At 32.1% G+C, this 25,580-nt stretch overlaps 2 protein-coding genes across 2 annotated transcripts; one reads left to right on the forward strand and one right to left on the reverse strand.

Moving 5' to 3' along the window:
• Nucleotides 1-4,409: 4,409 nt before the first annotated feature.
• LOC148274843 (uncharacterized) lies at nucleotides 4,410-11,024 on the reverse strand. Its single transcript, XM_088236528.1, has 3 exons — nucleotides 10,919-11,024; nucleotides 9,029-9,697; nucleotides 4,410-5,399 (listed from the first exon to the last, which is right to left on the reverse strand). Exons 2-3 carry the CDS (start codon nucleotides 9,687-9,689, stop codon nucleotides 4,453-4,455), a joined length of 1,608 nt encoding a protein of 535 aa, XP_088092654.1. The 5' UTR covers nucleotides 9,690-9,697; nucleotides 10,919-11,024; the 3' UTR covers nucleotides 4,410-4,452.
• A 3,645-nt stretch (nucleotides 11,025-14,669) lies between these two features.
• Nucleotides 14,670-21,364, forward strand: LOC148274844 (uncharacterized). Its single transcript, XM_088236524.1, has 3 exons — nucleotides 14,670-14,773; nucleotides 16,765-17,085; nucleotides 18,347-21,364. Exons 2-3 carry the CDS (start codon nucleotides 16,824-16,826, stop codon nucleotides 19,825-19,827), a joined length of 1,743 nt encoding a protein of 580 aa, XP_088092650.1. The 5' UTR covers nucleotides 14,670-14,773; nucleotides 16,765-16,823; the 3' UTR covers nucleotides 19,828-21,364.
• Nucleotides 21,365-25,580: the final 4,216 nt, after the last annotated feature.

Raw genomic sequence — 25,580 nt, forward strand, 5'->3', positions numbered from 1 at the left:
TAGCCTGTATCGGGGACGGTATTTTTTTTAGTGCGTACTAAAATTTTTGAAGTAATTTTGTATGGGAGGTACACCTAATATTTTTTTTTCTTTTGGCAAAAATAACCTGCTTGTTGAAATTTTGTTATGAATATAAATGTACATAAAATTGTACATTTATACAATAAGGATTTTGGAATATCGTGTCGCTGACAGTACAATTTTTTTCAATCAATTATTTGATCATTGAATTTTGTAAGTTCCTTACAAGGTTTATGATTGTATTTGAACACATCCTGTGGTCTTGTCCCTTTCCCCTTCTCTATGATTACCGAATGGAGCTTCTCGCTACTATCCGTGGCCCTGTTATAGGTCCGTCGGATATACAGATCTGTTGGCTTCCAAAAAGAATTTCAAGGCTTTTAAAAAGTTTTGTAATAATTTCGGCGAATTGATCATGTTTAATCAATTTAATCCCAGTCAGTGAAGAACCTCCATCTTTTCTCAATCCAATGAAGTACACATTATGTACTTCTGGATTACTTTCTTTCAGTACAAAGCTGCAAAGGCTACCAGATTACAGAGAGCTTTTTCAGGCAGATTTTCTCGTTTGATAACGAGAAAATTTTCTGTGTATGTTGGCACCGCCAAGGCGACTTTTGTCCTCATATGCGGTGTGCGGTATGTGGTGGGCAAGCTGTACATAAATCAGATGATTGTCTTATCCTTTATATACTTATTTTGTGTTTTTATTTTTATAGACAGCATTATTTTATTTTGAGTTTTTATCTCTTCTGTATCCATAATCAATATATATGAAATCTGTAACTGTTGTTATTTTAATGATTTTTTCTCCTATAACTTGCAATTTGGTAAAGATTATGATTTCATTGAAAAATTAATAAAAAAAATGAAAGGTATAAAACTTACGTGCAGCGATTTCATTTTTCGGAGAAGAAACCAAACATTCTTGTTCAATGTCAGAAAAATAACTCTCCATCCTAGGCTGGTCAGTACTGGTCCCTGGTTCAGGCTTCATGGTAGAAAGACTTGGTTCCTCGCTTTTGTAGGGGCATGGCACCCCAGATTCAGTCTTAACGGTAGCAACTCTTAGCTCCTTTCTAAAGGGGCATGACGCCCCTTTCCGAGAATGGAGAATATCTCCTTCTGCATCGGCAGTCTCCGCTTCAACCTTCACGGTTGCAACGACTGGCTCCTTTTTATAGGAACATGACGCTCCTTCCCAAGAAAGGACGATATTTCTTTCTGCGTCGCTAGTTCCCACTTCAACCTTGACGGTAGCACCACCCGGCTCCTCCTCTCTATTGGGACATGACGCTCCTTCCCGAGAATGGAGAATATCTCCTACATCGCCAGTCCCCGGTTCAACTTTAATATTCACTGCGGCGATTTCCATATTTTTCTTAAATGAATAGAAACAAAGTTGATTTTCAATTTACCTTATTTATTTATTTACAAACATAACAATATTATGAGTTTGTTAAAATTTTTGTAGACAAGGACTGGATTCAACTCCCAGGGGAGCTGTTTATATTAACATATTACAAGAGAGATGAAGAACATTTAAGAGAAGGTAATATAGAAGCCTAGGCATCTACACGGCTTATGACCTGTTAATAGCTGGTTAAAGTAGCCACTTTACACATGTACTCATTGTTTATCATTTGTCAAAATCAAAAACATTCCAACTGTTGTGTAGATTTGATTCTTCACTCGTTTCATAAAGGTGCTATTATCCTAGTTTCACTTTTCTATGGCTGGCTGTTTTCTGCGTAAGTACGTTCAATTATTGTGTCCACCAACGCAACGATTTTAATGAAAGGCAAATTGCTCTATTGGACAGCTTTTTTCTTGAATAAGAAGCACAAAAGTTTAATTCCTGGGGTTAACGTTACAGTCGTATGTCATATTCAACATTGCCCTCACACAACACGCTAAAGAATAACCTTAGGGAAGACGCAAGGAGCAGGAAACATCAACTCTAGCGGCAGCCCTTTCCTCAGCACGGGAGTTTTGGGCTCGACTCCCGGCGAGAATAACTATTATAAATTTTCTCAGACATGACTGTGATTTACCACTAAAATTGGGTCTCCTGCGGTGCTGTAAATAACATATTTATGCTTCTACTTTACAAAGTGGAATCGTTACTTACTTTTGGCGATATTTGTACGTGAAAACTCAGTTTTATGGTCCAATAATATTGCAATTTATGAATTTACACATAGGGACGCGTCCTTAATGGTTGACAGGAAACCATAGATATAATGTAATGTGATAGAAAATCCTTATAAAAAATTAAACGATTAAATTATTGCTAGAGGATAAAAATAATTATTCTCTTAGTTACCTATTTGTAGACAAATTATAATAATTTTCATAACATTAAAGATAGCCGCATGTAGATTCGACGAGTACCGCGAAACCGTCCAATTTTGCCCAAAAAGTCTAATCTATGATCAACCTTTAAAAAAATATATTTCCATTTGATTTCGATAAATTTGGTACATTAAGGACGAAAGTAGATTTATGTCACTAACTTCCCTCATAAGCTTTAGTCACTAACTTTACCCAGTGGCTTGTCAGAACCTGTCAAAGTGCGCGTGTAATTTGTTGCGGGCCAATTACGACTCAGTGTTTTTTAATATACTGCTCGATAGCTAAGACAAAGGTAAGTTTTTCTTGTTGCATAATATGGACAAAAGCTCACAGATTATTTCCTGTTTAAATTATGTGCTGTCCGTAGCTTAAATCAAGAATTATGACGATGGAAAAATTAAAAGGCATAAGTTGAGCCTCTGGGTTGTCAATTTTACCCAAACGAAAAAATGCGTTAGGGTTGTCACTTTCTTATTTTAATAATTAGTTCAAATTAAATTTGAACTATTATGATGGTTTTGCACTCATTAGGTCTTTTAGATTTTCAAAAATATTATCATTAGTGTGGATAATTTAATGTAATTCTTATTTGCCTTTCTTAATTCATTTAATAATGTGTTTTTATATTCCTTATATTGCTTTTCAATAGTTTCTGTAGCATTTATCATTGTTTGCATGGTAAACAATTTGTTGTTTCTATATGAGATCATTTTCACTATATCTGAAGCCAACCAGCCTCCATATTATCCACCCTCAAACGATTTTTTTTTCACTTTTGTAGCTATGGACTAAGATTCCAAAATAATTTATATTCATTTTAAAAATTGATGACGTCTAGTTTTGACCTTCTTAGTTGTTCGTTAACTATATTCCTGAAACAGTTATTATTTCTCACAACATAGGTATAAGTATTTGCCATTTCGAATGTACCTCCCTGATATTAAAGAATGCCATTTAGGTAATTAAGACTAAGATTATTGGCATGTGTACTTAAATAAAACATTTCTTTACATAAACAAGATTTATTAATTTTTCTTAAGTTATCAACCAGATTTTGACAACCCTAAGGCCTATAAATTGCTTGTATGAAAATAAATAAAGTTTGGCGGGTAAATTTACCCAATTGTTTATAGACGAATATTTTTTTAGTTAGCCATTGAAAATATGCTCCAACAACAATTTTGCCCTTGAATTAATAATTCGATAAAGTAGTTCTTAGACAAGAACGCCATCTTCTAACTCTTTTTCATTGTGATTTTCTGACAAAAGCACACTATATCTGAATTATGCTATTTACATAAATTATTAAATAATAAAGTAGACTCTTTCAATCTTCTCTCCAAAATTAATCTTAATGTCCCCTTTCGCGTGACAAGAAATAAGTATTTATTCCATCTGCCAGTCTGTAGCACTTACTATGCACAACACTCTTTCCTCTATCGTTTTTGCTCTAATTAAAATGCTTTTTTTCATCTATTGATATATTTTACGTACCCCTTAATTTATTTAAAAATAATTTAAAAATAATTTAAAAATAAATTAAGACTCATTCTTTCTGGCTGCGATACGACCCCACTTGCTATTCAACTATGCTCACACTTACACACACCTGAACACTTACTCCCACATACATACAAACACACCTCTACACTTACTCTCATACAAATACACATAAACACACCTTTTGTTGTATCAAAATTTAATATGAATGATTCTTATTTAGAAACTTCGCTGGTCTGTATTTAAATCATATCTTTTTTATTTTATTATATCATTGTCGACTGTTTGTTTCTTTGAAATAAATATAACGCTTTTAAAGAACCTACGTGTTCACGTATCGATGAATATATTCGAATATTTTTTACTTTATATTAAGAATAAGGTATCCTATTTTTTATTATATTTTTATTCTAGTTTTGCGAAAGCTTGGGCAATCAACGTAACCCTCTCACTGGCAATAGCAGGACGGTATCCGCACGTGAAGAGGTAACCTTAGGTCTAATGTTTAGGGCTGCAAAATAATTACTATCACAGGTTTAGTACAATATTTATCATGAGTAATTTTACAGTTGGAACTTAATGACCAATATGATTTAATGAATGACGAATCAAACTTTTTTTTTTTGAAAACGAGTTTCCACAATCTGAGCATGAGAATCGTTTTTTACCGGTATGAGTTAGCATGTGTGATTTTAAAGAACCTTTCTGAGAAAATTGAAATTGGCACTCTGAGCACGAGAATGGTTTCTCACCGGTATGAGTTAACATGTGTGCTTTTAAATTACTATTTCGAGAACACTTAAATCGGCACTCTGAGCATGAGAACGGCTTCTCACCAGTATGAGTTAACATGTGTGATTTCAAATACCATTTTTTTGAACATTTAAATTGGCACCGTGAGCACGAGAATGATTTAACACCCGTATGAGTTAACATGTGTGATTTTAAAGTACCTTTCTGAGAACATTCAAATTCGCACTCGGAGCACGAGAATGGTTTCTCACCAGTATGAGTTAGCATGTGAGCTTTTAAGTTACTATTTCGAGAACATTTAAATTGGCACTCCGAGCATGAGAATGGTTTCTCACCTGTATGAGTTAACATGTGTGATTTCAAATACCATTTTTTTGAACATTTGAATTGGCACTCTGAGCATGAGAATGGTTTCTCACCTGTATGAGTTAACATGTGAGATTTTAAATGCCTGTTTTCAGAACATTTAAATTGGCACTCTGAGCATGAGAACGGTTTCTCACCGGTATGCGTTAATATAATATGTGATTTCAACATATCTCTGCGCGAACATTTAAATGAGCACTTTAAGCATGATAGCGGTTTCCCGCCTGTATGGATCGCCATGTGTTTTTTCAAAGTATGTTTCCGAGAAAAGTTTAATTGGCAATTTGGGCAAGAAAATGATTTCTTGCTGGTATGTGTTAACATGTGCGAATTTAAGCCTCTCTTATTTGGACATTTGTATTGACACTCAGAACACGCGAAATTTTTCTGGCCCGCTTGTAAACCTGAAACAAAAAAATAACAATGTACGAAACCTCTTCGAATGTACCATGTACTACACTAAAAAAGTCTCATGATGTAAAGTACCTTGGTATTGTCCATATTAAATGGAAACAACAAATAAACGCTTTGAATGAAAATAGTTAGAAAACTTGTTAACATATTTGTTAGATTAAGAAACATTGCATCTCCAAAAAATATAAAAACGGTTTACTACGCAATCATTTTTTTATTTTTATTTTATTGAAATAAACGGCACTTAGTGCCTTTTACATATAAGTTGCATAACATAAAATACATACATGTAAGTGAAATATAGTATTTAAAACCAATTATTACAAAACAGTTATTTACAAATTAAGGATTAAAAAAAAAAAAGATACGCGGTTTAAAAATAATATTACTAGTTAATATAATAAAATACTTGAAAAATAAAATATTTGGTGATAGAAATATTTTGAACCAGTTAAAAAAAAGAGAAAAAAAATGTAAGAAAGCAACACATATTAATAAAAATTTAAAAAAAACTATTTTGAATAACGCTAAACGAAGATTTTTCTTTTTTAAATTACATGTACTGTTATTTAAAACTAAAACTTAGGTAACTAATATAAATACATAATGATAAGAGAAATATCTTGTACTTTAAAATAAAATCATGAAAAGAAAAGAAAAAAAACATTAATAAAGAAATTTAAACAATTTTGAAGAATACTAAATGATAAAAAAATGTTATGTAGAACTATTAGGTACTAGCTTCTCCTACCCATGAAATACAGGTGAAGGGCCATCCTATTAAACTAAACTTAGCGTGCAATGAGTCACCAACGTCTTGGTACTTATTGCCTAGAGAGTGAAGTCTATTGATGACTGCATTTTTACCATATTTTATTTATTTATAGGTGCCCTAATGTCGAAATTAGAGCAGAATGCAAGGCTGAGTTAAGCATTATCGACAAAATTAAGAAAGGTCTTTTGCGATGGTTCGGTCATGTGGAGCGAATGAATGATGAAAGAACGGCTAAAAAGATTTATGATGCGAATGTGTCTGGTTGTAGAAGTCGAGGAAGGCCGAGAAAGACATGGCATGATCAAGTACAACAAATTCTTGAAAGTGGTCATGTGAAAAGTCGGAATAATCGACGTGCGTGCATGAGAAGATGTATGAGTGTGAAGGAAGCAAAGGAAGTGTGCCAGGACAGAGTGTTGTGGCGTTCTATCCTCTCTGCCTACCCCTCCGGGGAAATGGCGTGATGGTTAGTTAGTTAGTTAGTTAGTATTTCACCGTTTTAAAATGTACAGAGTTTATTTGTTTCAGGTCCCGACTAGCTAGGAAATTCCTGTGTAAGGACCTTATTTTTTTCATGTGTTTTTTTTTATTTTTTATTTCATTAAATGATGCTTAATAAATTCAAAGAATAATAATAACATTAGAAAAAATCAATATAAATATAAATTAGAAAACATACAAGTTATAATAATCAAAATTGAATCATAAAAATAAATTAGAAAATATGCCATTAATAGTAAATAAATGAGACACAATTATTATATATTATAAAACATACCGATAATAATAAAAATTGAACCACATATGAAGTCGAAGTATTGTTGCCACAGTATTGGCAGGTTTGCCGAGTTGCTCTTTTCGGTACATTGAAATTAATAAGTGATAAAATTGCAGGGGTATCAAACATAGAATGAATTATTTTATATAAATTTAGTAAGTCAATAATAATTCTTCTATCGCTTAATCTTAATAAGTTCAAAATTTACAATAACAAATTATAATCTTAAAATTCGATACTAACACATAACTTAAAATTAATAAATCGTAAAAACTTATTCTGAACTCTTTTAATGCAATATTGATGCCTACAATAATGAGGAGCCCAGATTGTAGAGTTGTACTCTAAAATACTTCTAACAAGTGAAGTATACATTATTCTAAGCACATCAATATCTTTGAAATCTTTGAATACAGTCCATTCTGCAAGATCATAGGCTGGGGAGGAGCTTACAAGACAAATTCACGTCCAATTTTGATTGCCCAAAAAACTATCGCTAAAGTTATCCTAAAAAAGCCTAGAACTTACCATTCAAATTTAATTTTTAAAGTACTAGATATGCACTCAATTGATGGCATCTTAAAAAAACATCTATTTTATTAATTTACACGCCCTACGGGCTTTTAAATTTATTAGAAATACATTCAAGTGCAGCAGTGGAACAGGAGTATGTACATTTAGTTAAAATTAAAAATAACATAGGAAAAACTAAAAGATACAATAATAAGGAAATGTACCAACATAGGTATATGGGTATATAGAAAAATATTTAATATATATACACATAAAAACATACACACATACATACACATGCATATGCATACATACACACACATATATGCATACATGTATGCATATATACATATACATGTGTATATTGATTAATAATTTGTCTCACTCTGTCCCATTGAAATATTGCGTATTGTATCTTTTTCAACTTATTTTTAAATGTACCTACACTTAAGATAATATTTAGTTTTAAATAAATTATCCTTACACTGTATAATATTCACCAGTCTGAAGATGCCCATTAGAGGGTAAAAGCGCTAATTGGTCAGAATTAATAAGTGGAAGTGTACCAAGTATTTTTTAATTAATAATTATGATGTAAATATAAGTTATTACATCATTACAATGGAATTCCATAAAGAAATGTCAATAAATAATTTAAATGAAATAAGTATATACATTATTATAGAGATACATGAGAAAAAAAAGTAAATAAAAAACAACATCAAGAAATTTACAATATGAAATACACAAATAATACATAATATGAAATAAAGTAGAATAATTAAAACTAAGTGAAAGTAAAATATTTAAAAAAAAAACATCAAAAAAGTAAAAACAAAACATAACATATCTTAGATGACAAATAAAAGATAACAATTAACGTGAGAAAATCTTCTAAATAAGTATAAATATAACAAAGTAAAGTTGAAAATAATTTAACATAAACTGGCTAGTATTTAACTTGGTAATAATGAAAAAGAAAAATAATGCTACAATAATACTTTATAAATAATAAGTTTTTTGGAGCAATACGAAAACTGAAATGATCTTAATAACACCTTTATTTTATCAGTTGGTTGGAAGAAGTTGTAATATGGCAATAAATCCACAAATGTATTAATTTATATATATATAAAGAAATAAACAAATTTAAATATTTAAAAATGAATGTAAAACGAATTCCTTCTCTAAACACGAGTTTTCGCTCTATTAGAGAGGTAGAAACGTTATTATATTTATACGCCTGTATATATTTTTTCTATACTTGATAAACTGTTTTCCAACAAAAATAACCTACCTTGTTGAATTTTTGCTATGAATATAAATGTACATGGAAACAGAGGATTGACACTAAACTATATCTTTTTTAATATTTACTTTTCAGAGTTATATTTTATTCTGTTTTTTTCTCTCTCCCGCATCCATGAGAAAAATAAACGCGAAATCTATTAATTTTCTAATTTTTATGAATTTATCTCTTATACCTGGTATTTTGGTAAAGGCTATAATTTCAATAAAAAATAATAAATATTGTGGAAGGTAATATAACTTACTTGCAGCAATTCGATTTTTCGGAGAAGAATCCAAACATTTTTGTTCAATGTCAGAAAAATTAATGTCCATCTTGTGTATTACATCACTGGTTATCCTAGGCTCATCAGTACTGGTCCCCGGCTCAGCCTTCACGGTAGCAACACTTGGCTCCTCGCTTACATAGGGACATGGCGCCCCTTCCCCAGTATGGAGAATATCTCCTACTACATCGCCTGTCCCCGGTTCAGCCTTTACGACAACAACGCCTGGCTCCTCTTTTATATAGCGACATGACGCCTCTTCCCGAGAACGGAGAATATCTCCATCTACATCGCCAGTTCCCGGTTCCGTCTTCACGGTAGCAACGCCTGGCTCTTTGCTTTTGTAAGGACTGAGCGCCCGTTCCTCAGTATGTAAAACATCTCCTTCTTCATCACCAGTTCCCGGTTCAGTCTTCACGGTAGCTTCTGGCTCCTCTTTCGTATAGCGACATGACGTACCTTCCCAAGCAGAGAAAATATCTCCTTCTACATCGCCAGTTCCCGGTTCAGCCTTCACGGTAGCAACACCTGGCTCCTCTTTTACATAGGAACATGGCGCCCCTTTCCCAGTATGGGGAATATCTCCTTCTGTATCACCAGTTCCCGGTTCAGCCTTTATAGACATGGAAGCGATTTCCATATTTTTTTCTTAAACGAAAACATACTATTTTTTATTATTCTTATGAATTAAGAAAAATATATACTTGGTTCAAAAAGTAGCGTGGATGATTGGACTAGAGAGAAACAATTATTCTTATGCTGATATGGAGTCAATGTTAAATATTTCTAGTCTACAAAAACGTACAATTAATATTGATTCCATATATCTGTTCGGCATACTAAATGGTATAATCGATGTTCCATCATTACTAGGACAAGTAAACTTCAATATTCCAACTCGCAGGTTGAGAAACAATGAAGTACTGTTCATCGATCAGCATAGAACTAACTATGACCTTAATTCTCCGTTGACTCGTCTTTGTCGTATTGTTAACTCGAGACAAAATCTGGACTTTTTTGATTTGAGTTTACAACGATTTAAATGAGCCCTAAACAAATAGTCCAGACCTTGTCTCGATGTCCCTTATGTTTGTCAATGCTTTTTTCTTCTTTTTAAAAATGTTGTAAACTATTATTTTCCTGTAATATTAAAAAACCTATAAATTGTATACATGGACAATGTCCGTTAATAAATAAATAAATAAACTAAAAATAAACAACAAATTCTCAAAGGAAGAATCAACGTCACTTTATATTTTAAAATAATACAATTAAAAGTAATAAAATGAGATACGATGCTGGAATCAAAGTTCGTTTTTTAGTTCTGAAATGACACTTTCCTCACAATTTAAATATTTACGACAAGAAAAGTACTAAAGGTTGTTTAGACATTTTAAACAAAGATGAAGTTTAGATAACGGACGTCTCGACATTATTAATAGTAATAAAACCAAGGTGGAATGAAATTGTCCGAATACCAAATGATATTATTATTAAAATTGTCAACATGGAATGTCAACCATGATAGCGATTAAAATTAAAGCAAATTGCTTTACCGGATAGCTTTTGTTTAGAATAAGAAGAAAAAGATGCATAAAAGTTAAATTGTTATTGTCTCTGGTTGATGCTACCATCATCTGTCGCCAGCGTTGCCCAGACGCCGAATAACATCCCCGGGGAAGGCGCGAGGCGTTGAAAAGATCAACTCTAGCGATGACGCTTGCCTCGCGCGCGGGATTTCCAGGTTCAAGCCCCGATAAGAGTAACGAAACGTATTGTTCCCAAGCATGGCCGCCATTATTGAGTCTCCTGTGGTGCCATAATTAAAATATATACTGTTATACTTTTTATACTGGAACTATTACTCACTTTTTACAGTGATTTGTATGTAAAAACTTTGTTTTATCGTCCAATGATATTGTAATTTATGATTTTATAATCCACGAGATAGGGACGCGTACTTCGTACTTGTAAATAAAACCACAGATAAACTGTAATATCATAGACAACAAATTATCCAAAGAAATCTGTTAGGTACCTGACTATACTCCTTAAAATATTGCTTGATTAGAACGACATTTGTCAGAAAAAGTGACGACATAGCTTTGTAGTGACGTCTAAGGAGTTATTTATATTGACACACGAAAAATCATTCGTGTCTGGCGTGTTAATGTATTTTTTTAACACAATGATTGACACATAAATCAACATAAACATATATCATCATAATGGCTATGAACTAAATTTAATTGACAATATTTTGAATAAAAAACTTAAATTAAACTATAGGAAAAAATACTTATACAGTTCCCAAAATATTTCCAATAAAAATGAGAACTGGCGTAGAATTTTGTATATTAATTCATTTTCTAATAATATAGCACAAATTTTACCTATTAATATTAGGCCAGCTTTTTATACCAATAATAACATAGGTAAAATATTAACAAATTGTAAAGATAAGGATGATAAATTAAATCATTCGGGAATTTATAAATTAAATTGTTTAAATTGCCCAAATTTCTATATTGGAAAAACTTCACGTAAATTTAAAGTTAGAATCAAAGAACATATAAGATGTCTGAGTAATAATAATTTTTCAGAATTCGCAAATCATCTTATATCCGAAAACCATGAATTTAATCAAGAAACGTGTGTTGAAATTTTGCATGTCAATAAAAATGGTTTACGTTTAGATAATTTAGAACGATTAGAAATTAGTAAAGCCATTAATCAAAAACTTCAAATAATAAATAATCAATTAAATTTAACTTCGAGTCCTCTTTTAAAACTATTCCCGTTATGATTTATTTTATCTTCTTTCTCTCTCTTTCTTTCAATTTTCTGTCTCTTTCGTACAATATTTTATTATATAAATAGCAACGCGTGTAATTATAAGTTAGTTAAATTCCTGACGATGAGGTAGTAACCTCGAAACCGGTCGAAGTGTAATATAAAAAAAAAAAAAATAAGTGGTTTATACAAATTTATAAACAAATAAATGTAAAATGTCATACCACAAAGTGAAAAATGTTTTTGATAACAATAATATATATCATCAGCTTTAAAAATCAGCTTTAAAATTAAAAAAAGTTAAAATAAGCCTAATTATTAACGACGTTCTTTCAAAGTTACATCATTTTGAAAAAAACGTTAGAAATGGGACAAATCGATAAATGGAAATTTATTTATTTATTTTATTTTATTTGGGAAATCAATAGTTCTACATACATATTTTTGGTAAACAAACAGATATAGCGTATAAACTCAGAACTAATAACAATTTTCCACATAGTATACAAAGTTAGTAAAGAAAATATATTACATATCAAATAAATACATGTAAAAATGTTATTTTCATGTACTCAATAATCAAAGATTTTTTAAATATTTATTTTAAGAACATTAAGTTACTGTAAATTGGGCGGGATAAGGACAAGAATGCTTGAAGAGAGGATAAGGAGGGGAGGGGAGATGTACATATTTATATATAATATTTTATAATATCTACTACGTTACATAATACATTTTTAGTGTAAATTTTAAATGTGACAGAGTGGTGTTTGTGTAATCTATATTTTTAAATTTTGTATTGTACATTGAAAAAGTCCTACGAAAAAAAGCATTTTTAACATACGATGTTTTACTTATTGGTACATGAAACAGGTGGTACCGTCTTCAAATCCTGGCTGGCACATGTATTGTTATTAAACCAAGCAGCTCTGTACAGTCAACCATTCCTGTCATAATTTTGTAAAGCAGTAGTTGGTCCGCACACACTTTGCGGTATTGTAGAGAAATGATTCCATGGAAGGTGGAGGCAGTGAGAGTAGATACATAAGAAATACCGGTTTTGTATTTAAGGTACTTTATAAATTTGTTTTGAATATTTTCTATTCTACATATATATATGGCATACCGGGGATTCCATATCGAGAGGCGTATTCCAAATGGCTGAATTAAAAAATAATTCATTTGATGTTGTTCATGAAAAAAGTATGTCTTATTTTTTGGTGAATAATTGAGTTAACCACACTATAATAGGCTTGTTTTTGCGTTTTTATATCAATTTTCGGAAACAGAGTTTCACGATTTCATGAAAAAACTGATAAAATCGATTTTATCAGTGATCAGTGATTTCCCATACTTGTCTTTGCTAGTACAGTATTATTGTATTTTTTGTAAAGTTTGGTATTATAAATATAAATTAAACAGATTGTGAATCGGATTGTGGTCCCGTGGTTAGTGTTGCGCACTCACTGATCAGAGGTGCGTGGTTCGAACCCCACTCTAACCTAACTTGATTTCCATTTTCTAATAGTGAGTTATTCACAACTCGTTGAAAATGGCCACCAAAATTTAAATATTCGGGTAGATTATAAAAACGCTAATATTTCTTTTTATTTAAAAAAAAAGACGTTTTTGGTAAAAAAATGACTTTCAGGCGTTGTACACTGATAACAGCGGGATTTTAAAGTTCTTCCGATTGTTCCTTATATGAAGCATTTCACTATTGCTAAAACATGGATACCGGTATCGTGGAGATGATGATGAACTGTATAATTAGCTGTTTATATAACACTAAATTCACTTTGTACGAAATATGCTGACGCAGTATATGATGAAGAGAGGCAACTTTTCACATGTGACTTGCTCACAGGACGGTAGAAGCACAAGAGTTTTGAAATAAGAAGGATTTGGGTAGGAAAGGAATATTTAGTCTTACATATATTAGTTGCCAGTATAGAAAATGTAAATTCAGTACGTAGCAGTAAGTATTATTTTAGTTTTAATATATTTTTTGGTATAATTTAATTTAGTACGTACTATTATTTGGCATATGATTTATTGCTCTTTCTTTTATATTTCTTTATAGTATTGAGTGAGTTTCTAGAAAACATATCTCAATTATCATTTCGATGATGTTTTTATATATATATTATTTTTCTGTTGATTTTAATGATACAATTATTTTTTTTTTTACTACTTTATTTTACTATTATTTTGTTGATTTCAATGATACCATTATTTTGTATATTTGATTATGTGTGATTTTTGATTTGTATAATTTATATTTTAAAAATTATTTCTGATTATATTTTTTGCACCGTGTTCCTTGAAATTTTATTATTTCTTACATTTACCTTTTTTTCTAGATTGTTATTCTATGTCATTATAATTTGATCTGATTAATTTTACCATGTATTTTTATTGTTATTTATTGTGGCTTGACACGGGCATAGCCTAAAAAGCCTTAATAAGTTCATTGATATTTAAAGGAGTGTAATTTTGAATGAATAAATAAATAAATATTTAATTTGTTTTGTTGCCACTGACTATGTTTTATGCTTTCCAACTTGTGTAGCTAAAATACCTTGTAATTGCAACTGTCTTTTTACTTCTTTCCACCTCTCTACCACCTCACCACTTTTAAAGTCAATTTCAACTCAGTAATTAATTACAGTTTTTATTTTTTTCGTGTTATATTAATTCATTACACCTCTCGACAAAAGAAAGGTTGTGATAACCCAAAGAAAAAAAATGTATGGCTGACATTGCAGTAGTTTCTGCTTGTTTGTGGATTGTCTAGAACATTATATTTTATCTGTGGTTCTTCTGTCAAGCACTTTGCGGTACACGTCCCTGTCTCGTGGAATATAATTACATAAATAACAATATTACAGGACCAAAAAACGAAGTTCTTACCCACATTTACCGCAAAAAGTAAGTTACAATTCCAGGATGTAAAGTGAACTATATTTATTTATTTAACGCTTTATATACATATACAATTTAAATACACAAGGGCGGGCATATTGGCTTAATGTAATTTCTACCTACCTACCCAAACCGTTCAGTTTGAGAAAATTACAAGAACATGGACATACCGAATCTTACAATTTAATAGATCTGTGATTCTAGTATATTTATTAAAATTAAATGTTACTTTAAGTGATTATAATATTGTGAAGAAGTGATAGAATGTTAATGTTCCTTCTATTCCTGATACTGAGCCAGTGTAGTTGCGTGCGATATTCGGTTGTGTGGTTGAATTTGCGCAGATCAAAGATATATCTTTGATACGTTATAACGTATACAAACATTCTGCAATCGCCATTGCATATGTCACTTATATGTCTATACATTTGTATAAAGTACTTTAATTTGGTTTACACTTCGACCGGTTTCGAGGTTACTACCTCATCATCAGGAATTAAACTAACTTATAATTACACGGGTTGCTATGTAATGTATGTAGGTACCGCTGAATAATATTAAGTACTCTGAATTCTTTGAAAAGCAAGTCTCTCGGATAACGAAACGGTTTTTTTATTACTCTGATTAATGATTTATGTGCAATTGTAACCGGTTCAAGGGTGGCTTTTGCGCAAGTTTACAATTACAATTTAGACTTATAATTAGAAATCAAACACTGATTTGAGTCTACTGAACACTTTATTTTATTTTTACAAATATAAACATATAAAAATAATAACTTCGTGACAATTGTTTCGCCTTATTAGAGCATTTTCAAACGAATGTGAAGATTATTTGGATTGAATGTCCTTATATAGTTATATAATTCAAGGTACTTAAGTAGTAAATAAGAATAATCTTATGTACTATAGCATGTACATTAAACTGGGCGCTCTTTATTAACTAGATATTCAGAACACATAAGATCCTTTAAAAATAAAAAACAAGATTCTCAATTTGCCAATTACTTAATTGAAAATAATCATAAAATTCTTATTTAATTCACTTTGTTCCTTTTTGTACACGCTTATATGACGCGTAATTAATAGATGAATCATGTTACAATTGCATTTATATATTTTGATAAGAAATTCTTAAAAATAGAAATATTGTATAATAATACATTTATGTTTAGATAAATTTCCTCATAATATTTCAATCATGTTTTAAAATTAAAATGAACAGCAACCTGTTATAATATTATTGATATTTTTCGACAACAATTATCTAAATTTACAAAACTTTAAAGCTTCATTGATTATCTCACAATACATACTTGTATGTCAATAAATACTTACTTTGTTATATTTTCCCCGAAATTCAAATATAAATACCTAAATTCCCCATTACCTATTAAACACTTAGCCTCGCCCTTGACCATTGGTTTTTCCCTCAATTATGATTAATGTACATGCTACAGTTCATAAGATTATTTTTATTTTCTACTTAAGTACCTTGAATTATATAACTGTATAAGGAAATTCAATCCTAATAATCTTCACATTCGTTTGAAAATGTCCTAATAAGGCGAAACAATTGTCTCGAAGTTTTTATTTTTATATGTTTATATTTGTAAAAATAAAATAAAGTGTTCAGTAGACTCAAATCAGTGTTTGATTTCTAATTATAAGTTTAAATATGGAGTTCTACAAAATAAACACCAAATCAATCAATATATATTACAATTTAGTGTTCGTCTCTTCCTACGGGGATCATTTTTGTTTTGTCCTTGTTTATTTTCACGTTGAACTAAGCATTTAGCACATTCTCCACATTTTCCAAGATCTCTTTTACTATTTCTTCGCTATCAACGATCAGAGCCATGTCGTCTGCAAATACTGTCGTATCTTATATACCATTTCTTGTATTACTTCTTAAAACGTGCAATTTGATAATTTCAGAAATAAAACGTACTTTTTATTATGTTATTTAAACTTAAATAATGTCTTTATTTCTAGGATATTTATCTTTAGCTTCAGCAAAGTTTAAGTTTGTATCCATTCTCGAAACTAAAAATATGGAACACGCTTCAGTGAATATTAAGGCTGAACCGGGGACTGTCGATGTAGAAGAAGATATTCTCCTTACTGGGGAAGGAGCACCATGTCCCCGCAGTAGCGAGGAGCCAGTTCTTGCCACCGTGAATGCTGAACCGGGGACCGGCACTGACCAGCCTAGGATAACCAGTGATATACTTATATTCACAGAAATGGACTTCGACTATCCCGACATTAAACAAGAATGTTTAAACTTCTCACGTAAAAATGAAATGGCTTCGAGTAAGTAATACTTCCTTCTACATTATCTGCTATTAAATTGACTTCATAGTCCTAACGCTCCTATATACCTCCGTGAAAGTATACAACGTTCAATCAATTCATGGTTTACCTCTTACTTTACAAAAAAACTCTCTTTTTTTTGAGATATCAAGATACTCATCCACAATTCCTCTTTCTTCTCTAAACTCATAAAGTGTCCGTGCGGCTCGACTGTGGAATCAACATCACCAATCCACCATCAAAGATGTAACTACAGTATCTTTGTTTAAATCACGTATGAAGAAACATCTCCTTGCTTCCTTAATCTGTCCTCCTTTCTTCTTTCTTATTAAAAAAAAAAAAAGTCGATTCTTCTCTCGATATAGGCTTACCTTGTGAGACAGTTATGGTTTCATCAAATAACAAAATAAAACATATTACAACAGAGATGAAGAACATTTAAGAAAAGGTAATATAGAAGTCTAGGCAGGGCTTATGACCTGTCAATAGCTGGTTTAAGTGGCCACTTTACACACTGTGTAACATTCACCATTCTGTCCATATTTGAACATCTATATTCCTTCAATTCTTTCATCTGTCGATGTTTGTGAAGTTAAAGAGCTGAAACCTTTATTTATGCGGGTGAGATTCATCTAATTGAATTATTTCACCTACATACTAGGCAACGCCTTAAAATGTTATTTTTTCAATTTCTTTACTTCTTCATGGACTAGGTGGATTTATCAACAATATTTTGAGTTTGTCCAAATTTGTGTAAACAGGGACTGGATTTAACTCCCTGGGGAGCTGTTTATATTAACATATTACCCTATGAATATGTATCTCACCCGCATAAATAAAGGTTTTAGCTCTTTTACTTCACAACTGTATGTTACACAGTGTGTAAAGTGGCCACTTAAACCAGCCATTGACAGGTCATTTGCCCTGTAGATGCCTAGACTTCTATATTACCTTCTCTTAAATGATTTTCATCTCTGTTGTAATATGTTAATATAAACAGCTCCCCAGGGAGTTGAATCCAGTCCTTGTCTACAAAAATTTGGACAAACTCAAAATATTGTTAACAAAATAAAACACTGTCAAAATTAGTTCAATGAAATAAAAAATAACTTGTAATTTTTCAAAAGAATCGTATATCTTATTAGTTTTTTTCTTCCATTTGTTAACTAAACTAGTTTTTTTAGGGGACACATACATTTTTTATTTTTGGCAGCTTATTTATTATATTTAAGAGGTTTTATGCATTATTATTGTTTTTCAGGTTTACAAGCGAGCCAGATATATTTCGCCTGTTCAGAATGTCAATATAAATCTTCACGAAAATCCAAATTAATAAAGCACATATTTAGTCATATTGGTGCGAAATCATTCTCATGCTCAGAGTGCCAATCTAAATTTTCACGGAAAAGTACTTTGAAATCACACATTTTAACTCATACCGGTGGAAAACTATTCTCATGCTCAGAGTGCCAATTTAAATGTTCTAATAAAGGTGCATTAAAATCACACTCGTCAACTCATACCGGAGAGAAACCATTCTCATGCTCAGAATGCCAATTTAAATGTTCTCGGAAAGGTTCATTAAAATCACACATGTTTACGCATACCGGTGAAAAACCATTCTCATGCTCAGAATGCAAATATAAATGTTATTTAAAAAGTCATTTAAAAATACACATGTTTACTCATGCCGAGGAAAAACCGTTCTCATGCTCAGAATGCCAATTTAAATGTTCCCAAAAAGGTCACTTGAAAGCACACTTGTTAATACATACCGGTGAAAAATCATTCTCATGCTCAGAATGTAAATATAAAGGTTCATTAAAAAGTCATTTAAAATTACACATGTTTTCTCATACTAAGGAAAAACCGTTCTCTTGTTCGGAATGCAAATTTAAGTTTTCACATAATAGTCGCTTGAAATCACACATGTTAACGCATACCGGAGAGAAGCCATTCTCATGCTCAGAGTGCAAATATAAATGTTTATTGAAAAGACATTTAAATGTACATATGTTAACTCATACCGGGGAAAAACCGTTTTCATGCTCAGAATGCCAATTAAAATTTTCCCAAAAAAGTCACTTAAACGCACACATGTTTACGCATACCGGAGAAAAACCATTCTCATGCTCAGAATGCGAATATAAATGTTCATCAAAAAGTCATTTAAAATTTCACACGTTTACTCATACTGGGGAAAAATCGTTCTCTTGCTCGGCATGCCAATTGAAATTTTCACTAAAAAGTCGCTTGAAATCACACATGTTAACGCATACCGGAGAGAAACCATTCTCCTGCCCTAAATGCCAATTTAAATGTTTTCGGAAATACGCATTAAAAGAACACTTGTTAACTCATACCGGTGAGAAACCGTTCTCATGCTCTGAATGCCAATTCAAATGTGCTCGGAAATATTCATTAAAACAACACGCGTTATCTCATACCGGTGAGAAACCATTCTCGTGCGCAGAATGCCAATTCAAATGTAACCAAAAAGGTTACTTGAAATCACACATACTCACGCATGCCGGTGGAAAACCATTCTCATGTTCAAAATGCAACTATAAATGTTCGTCGAGAAGTACTTTAAAATCACACACGTTAACTCATACTGGCCAAAAAATATTCTCTTGCTCCGATTGTGAATTCAAGTTTATCAAAAGAAGTGATCTAATAAATCATTCGTTGAATCACATTGGTGAGAAAGTTTTAACTGTTAAATTAATAAAAATTACTTAAAATATGTATTAAATGTCTACTATAATAATTTTCAGACAAATATGTTGCCGGCACGCCCTTATACGTTTTTTACGCCTACAACCAGCTTCATCGATTGTGCGACGTTGTCAGGCTGGTATGGTTTTTAAGAACCTTTAACTTTTGCCTATTATTTTGTTAACTAACTAACTAACTAACCATCACGCCATTTCCCCAGAGGGGTAGGCAGAGAGGATAGAACGCCACACCACTCTGTCCTGGCACACTTCCTTTGCTTCCTTCACATTCATACATCTTCTCATGCACGCACGTCGATTATTCCGACTTTTCACATGACCACTTTCAAGAATTTGTTGTACTTGATCATGCCATGTCTTTCTCGGCCTTCCTGGACTTCTACAACCAGACACATTCGCATCATAAATCTTTTTAGCCGTTCTTTCATCATTCATTCGCTCCACATGACCGAACCATCGCAAAAGACCTTTCTTAATTTTGTCGATAATGCTTAACTCAGCCTTGCATTCTGCTCTAATTTCGACATTAGGGCCTATCACACATTGTTTTTCCGCACATTCGCCTGAGGGATCGCATTTCAACAGCATTCAGTCTACTTTCGTCCCTTTTTTTCCAACTCCATGCTTCGCTTCCATACATTAGGGTTGGTACCAGAACTCCATTATGAACTTTTATTTATTTTGTTAAAGGATTAAATGGTGTTTTTTTGTCACTCGTAAATATATTTTTTTCTAATAGTCGACATTTTTATTTATTTGTTAATTAAAATAACTTTTTTCTAAAATTGCGGTCTTTAAAGCAAATCGCAAAATTACCGAAGTGATGCCAAACGCATTTAAGTACCTATTAAAAAAATATATATCTTATTTCTTTTTTGACAATGGCATTGGAGCAAATGAGCACATGGGCTTTACTTATAAATCGGGTATAAATTTAAGCTTGAGAATGCTGGTAGAATAATGATGGTATAGCAAAAAGTATTACTTATGAACCTCGCACAGAGTTAAGCTCGGTTCAAATCTGGGATAGCGACCGTAGAAACTTATACCTGCGCATTATGTGGTATAACGCTGGAATAAGCACGCGATCTGTCAAAAGTCATATTTTTCGGTAATCAAAATGGATAGTTTATCAGATTTTTTTTCAATTTTAAATAATTTCGAAGTCCTGCTGCCTTTTTAATGCGATTAAAGTGGTTTTTAGAATTTGTTTCAATAATATCTAAAATGTCGTATGTTTTTGTGTGTTTTAATTAATTAGTGATAAATAAACTCAAGCACTCGTTTTTACATTCTTCTCTTTTTCCTAATTTTAATTACTTTTTATTACTTTTTTTATTATATTATTTATACCCTCGCATCGATTATGCGTGAACATGAGGTACAATATGTTTTTTAAATATAATATCCTGTCGATATACGCACTGGATACAATGATCAATGCATATGCTGAGTGTGTGCGTATGTCTCTTTTAATTTACTTCTTTATGATGGCCTGTAATGTAAACTGATGTAGTTTCTTTCATTAAATTTGTATATCAGGAACTAAAAAAGTTTTATTTAAATTCACCCTTAATCTGATCTGCGAGTTGTAGATAAAACCATAATCTCGCATTTTATTTATTCGTATTAACTTCCTGGTTGAGCTGGCTGGTGAAAGAAGTCCCGCCTCTTCACAGTATGCATTGATGGACTTTACCGTTTCAAAATACCTACTTAGAGCCAGTCGCAAACAAGGTAAGATAAATAAAGTTGGTAAGATTATGTAGTTGGGTGTTAATTGAAGTTCCTACCCCAGTTAGAGATTGATAGAGAAGACACGAGGTTGCTGTTTGATGTTTATTTATTACATGGCGAATAAATAATTGATTATGTCGGACGAGTGTTACGTCGATGGTGGATTAAAAAGACTGCACTTGAACTGCATGCTGCAACTATGTGACGTCGTCGTCGAGCTGGTCTGACGTGAACTGAACTTGTTGGCTGACTAACTTAACGGGCTGACTGACTGGCGTTGCGTCCTGTGGTCTCTTTAAAGACGACGTACTTTTGTAGCTCATTTCTTTATGGTAGGGACAATGTGAATGAACTGCAGAAAAATGCTCCCGGTTTAACATGCAATACTGTAAGAGTTGCATTATACGAATGTATTGGATTCGTTAGAAAATGATAACATTGCACCGTTGGTCATTAGTCTACTTCAGGTGAACTAATTTAACATGGTGTGTGTCATCGACTATGGACCCTACAGATATATTTCGTTAAGGAGCGTATTGTTTCCTTCATCATTAAATCAATACTACCTTAAATTGGTTCGATACCTACAAAAATATTTTAATATGTTCAGTAAATCCAAGTAATATTTTGTGTGAAGTTTGAATAAGTGGATTTGCGAGTTTAAATAACAATATTGTAAATTTTAAAATCTTAAATATAGCTTTTGTTGGTAAATATTAGTACCACTTAACGACTTTTTTAGTCTAGCGGTTTCGAGACGTACCCGTTTCTTCGTCAGGACACTCACCAAACCAACACACAAATACTAAAATACACCCCCAACTTCATCATCACCATAATATATGTAAAGTTTTTCCAAAAATACATAAATCACATGCAGATTTATAGAGATGCGAACTCCACCATGTCTCAACATGCACTTAGCTTAATTAAAAAAATATATCATCTTATATTGAAGAATTGGTAGGCAGTTAAGAGTGGGTAGAGGTGGGGTTACCAGATTGATTATATTTTAATTTAAAAAGAGGGCTGTACTGAAAACTTATTTGCTTATTAATTAAAGGATTATAACTCTTATTATTTGAATGTAAAATTTTTACTCCTTTATCCGTATCAAAGTCGTGATTTAAATTATAAGATGATAAGCAAACTCTGAAAAATTAATATTATTTTTTAACATATTGTTTTAAATAACGGTTATACCGTCAAATTAATGAATACTCTTTTAAATAGAAAACAATAGTAGCTTCACTATTAACATTAAAGAACACGCGAGATGTTTAAATAATAATAATTTTTCAGAGTTTGCTTATCATCTTAAAATAATTTCCAATCAATTTAATTAAGCTTAGTGCATGTTTAGATATGGTAGACTTCGCATCTCTATAAATCAGCATGAGATTCATGTATTTTTGGATACATATACTACGGTGATGGAGAAGGTGGAGGTGTATTTTAGTATTTGCATGTTGTTGTAGTGAGTGTCCTGACGTAGAGACGGGTACGTCTCGAAACCGGTAGACTTAAAAAGTCGGTAAGTGGTTATATACTAATATTTAATAACATTAGTTAATACTTGACCAAAATTTAATGGTTTAAACATAAATAATATAAAATATGGCTGTTTCGAACATAGAAGTCTAGGTAAATTGTATTTTTTCTGGGAAAAGCGCTTTATCAAACAAAGCGTGAAATGCTAGCTCGTGTAAAGTCGTCTCATGGTAGACGTAAGTAATTTATAATTTATTTTTATAAATGTTAACTTTCTATTCATATTTTTTATTTACTTTTCCTTACGTATAGCAAATAAACGTTTTTTTTTTATTATTCAGTCATGTTTATCAAAATTTCATATTTATAAACATCTATCAACATAAATATGACCTTTCTCTTGAAGCTCAAATTAGTAGAACGATAAGTTCATGCTTCTACCAGCTGAGACAAATCAAATAAATACGCCAAAATTTACCGGTTAATCCCGCGTCAATTAATAAATGCGTTTGTAGTGTCTAGAGTCGATTATTGTAATGGTATCTACGCAGGTCTACCAATGAACAAAATGACTTGTCTACAGTATGTATTGAATGCTGCAGCGAGACTTATTTTCGGAATCTCTAAGTTCAGTCATATCGCTCTACTACTTCGGGAATTACACTGGTTCCGTTTTCCACAGAGGGTCGAATACAAACTCTGTTGGCTTATGTATAAATCACTGCACAACTCTGCTCCGTAACATCTAAGGGAACTCTGCATTCCAGATGAACTAGCTGACAGGCATCTCACGCTTAGATTAGCAACGTCTACGGGAGAGGAAAAGTTATTATACCTCTACGCAAACAGCGCACTAAATTTAGTAAAGGCGCATTTGCAGTCGCAGTCCCTACGGCATGGAATGCTCTCCCAGCAGAGGTGCGAGGCTGTGAGAGTGAAGTTATGTTTCGGAAAAAACTTAAAACCCACTTGTTCTCTAAAGTATTTGAATAAATCCGTAGCATGTGACAACAAAATGAATTGTTTTAATTAAATTATAAATTTAAAAGCTTCAATTCGATTTATTTATATTTGGATAATTTATATGGCGCCGTTTTTGTGAAAATCACCTCAAGGGCGCTGTACAATAAATAAATATCCCAGCACGTTTTGCAGCTACAGAGCGCATGGACGGTTAGGATTCTTGTTTCTCGTCTCCAGTTATGATATATAGGAGCTAGATTACACGTCTTGCAGCTACATAGCGCATGGACAATAAGAAATCTAGCCCCTATTTACATTTCTATTTTTTATTTGACAATGGAGTTGAGAGTTTTAGTGATATTTTAAAAAATGAAATAAAAAACAAATTTATAAAAATAGAAGTTAAATAACAACAAGTCTTGCAGCTACTGAGCGCATGAACAGTTGGAATTCTAGACCTCATTGACTAAATTTGGATATTTGATAGTTGATAACATTTACCTATTGAAGCTAGATTACTAATCGTCTTGCAGCTACAAAGTGCATGGACGAGTGAAATTCTGGCAACTTAAAATTATCAATAAATTTACAAAAAAAAACATTGAGCATAATTGTAAATTTGTAAAGTGTTCGTGCTAAAAAGTAAACAATAAAAAACTAAACAGATAAAGCACTTCAACACTATGGATGACATAACAGATAAAAATATCCGAAGGGTAGCTTTCGTAGATGTTCGGTAGTCACTAGTCACTGCCGCAGTATCGCACAAGTGCAAACACATGTTTTTGCTAAATTCCTAGAAGATGACCCGGTCCACGTGTAGCTGCCGGAGGGGGGGGATTTAGGTACGGAATAATTATGTCAAGCGCCCCTAAGGTATTATATTATGAAAATGGCGCTAGATAAGTTATCCTTAATAATACAGTGTTCCTATATTTGAAAAACGAAAATTATTTACTTTCTTTAATCTTATAATGTATTTACTATCGAGCAAGAGCAAGAGAAGCAAATTGTACAAGAACGGCACCTTTCTTCTCAGAATTTCCCCTTAGCTTTGCTAAATGCCGTATAAAACAAAATACGCAGCAGCGTTGAGAGGATCATTACCGAGCTTCTTCTACAGGTCAAATCACTAAACCCAACGCTGGCTGATGCAGCAAACTTCCGTCATCATCACCAAAGTACTTTCGAAACGACCCAAATTTTTACCGGACACGGAGCTATGAGAAGTAGTTATATAGGTTTAAATTAAAGAATGATGACTATTGTCCATGCGATGATATTCATTCAGTATCACAGAGTATCGAACATCTGTTATTTCAGTGCCCATTTTTCAGTTTGCAACGCCATAATCTTGAAGCAGAATGCATGAAAGATGGAATATCCTTAACAGATATCCACACTGTAGTAAAAAGTAGTAATCACGCGCCATTGTTCTTGAACTTTGCAACAATGGTGATTGGACTCATAAAGGTAATAAACCAAAATCAGTGATCGAACATCCCATTTCCAAGACAAACAAAAACTTTTTTTTTTCCGAGTATCTTAGCCTTGTACATGACACGT

The sequence above is a fragment of the Micrasema longulum genome, unplaced genomic scaffold (assembly GCF_059751315.1).
Source record: "Micrasema longulum isolate JH-2025_06_02 unplaced genomic scaffold, ASM5975131v1 h1tg001567l, whole genome shotgun sequence".
NCBI classification, from domain to species: domain Eukaryota; kingdom Metazoa; phylum Arthropoda; class Insecta; order Trichoptera; family Brachycentridae; genus Micrasema; species Micrasema longulum.

Excerpts from the sequence above, each read along its gene's own strand:
- LOC148274843 (XM_088236528.1), bottom strand. The coding sequence starts at position 9,689 with ATGGAAATCGCTTCCATGTCTATAAAGGCTGAACCGGGAACTGGTGAT. Across the intron at positions 5,400-9,028 it reads GAAAAATCGAATTGCTGCAA|GTTTACAAGCGGGCCAGAAA; the intron begins GTAAGTTATATT and ends TTTTTGTTTCAG.
- LOC148274844 (XM_088236524.1), top strand. The coding sequence starts at position 16,824 with ATGGAACACGCTTCAGTGAATATTAAGGCTGAACCGGGGACTGTCGAT. Across the intron at positions 17,086-18,346 it reads TAAAAATGAAATGGCTTCGA|GTTTACAAGCGAGCCAGATA; the intron begins GTAAGTAATACT and ends ATTGTTTTTCAG.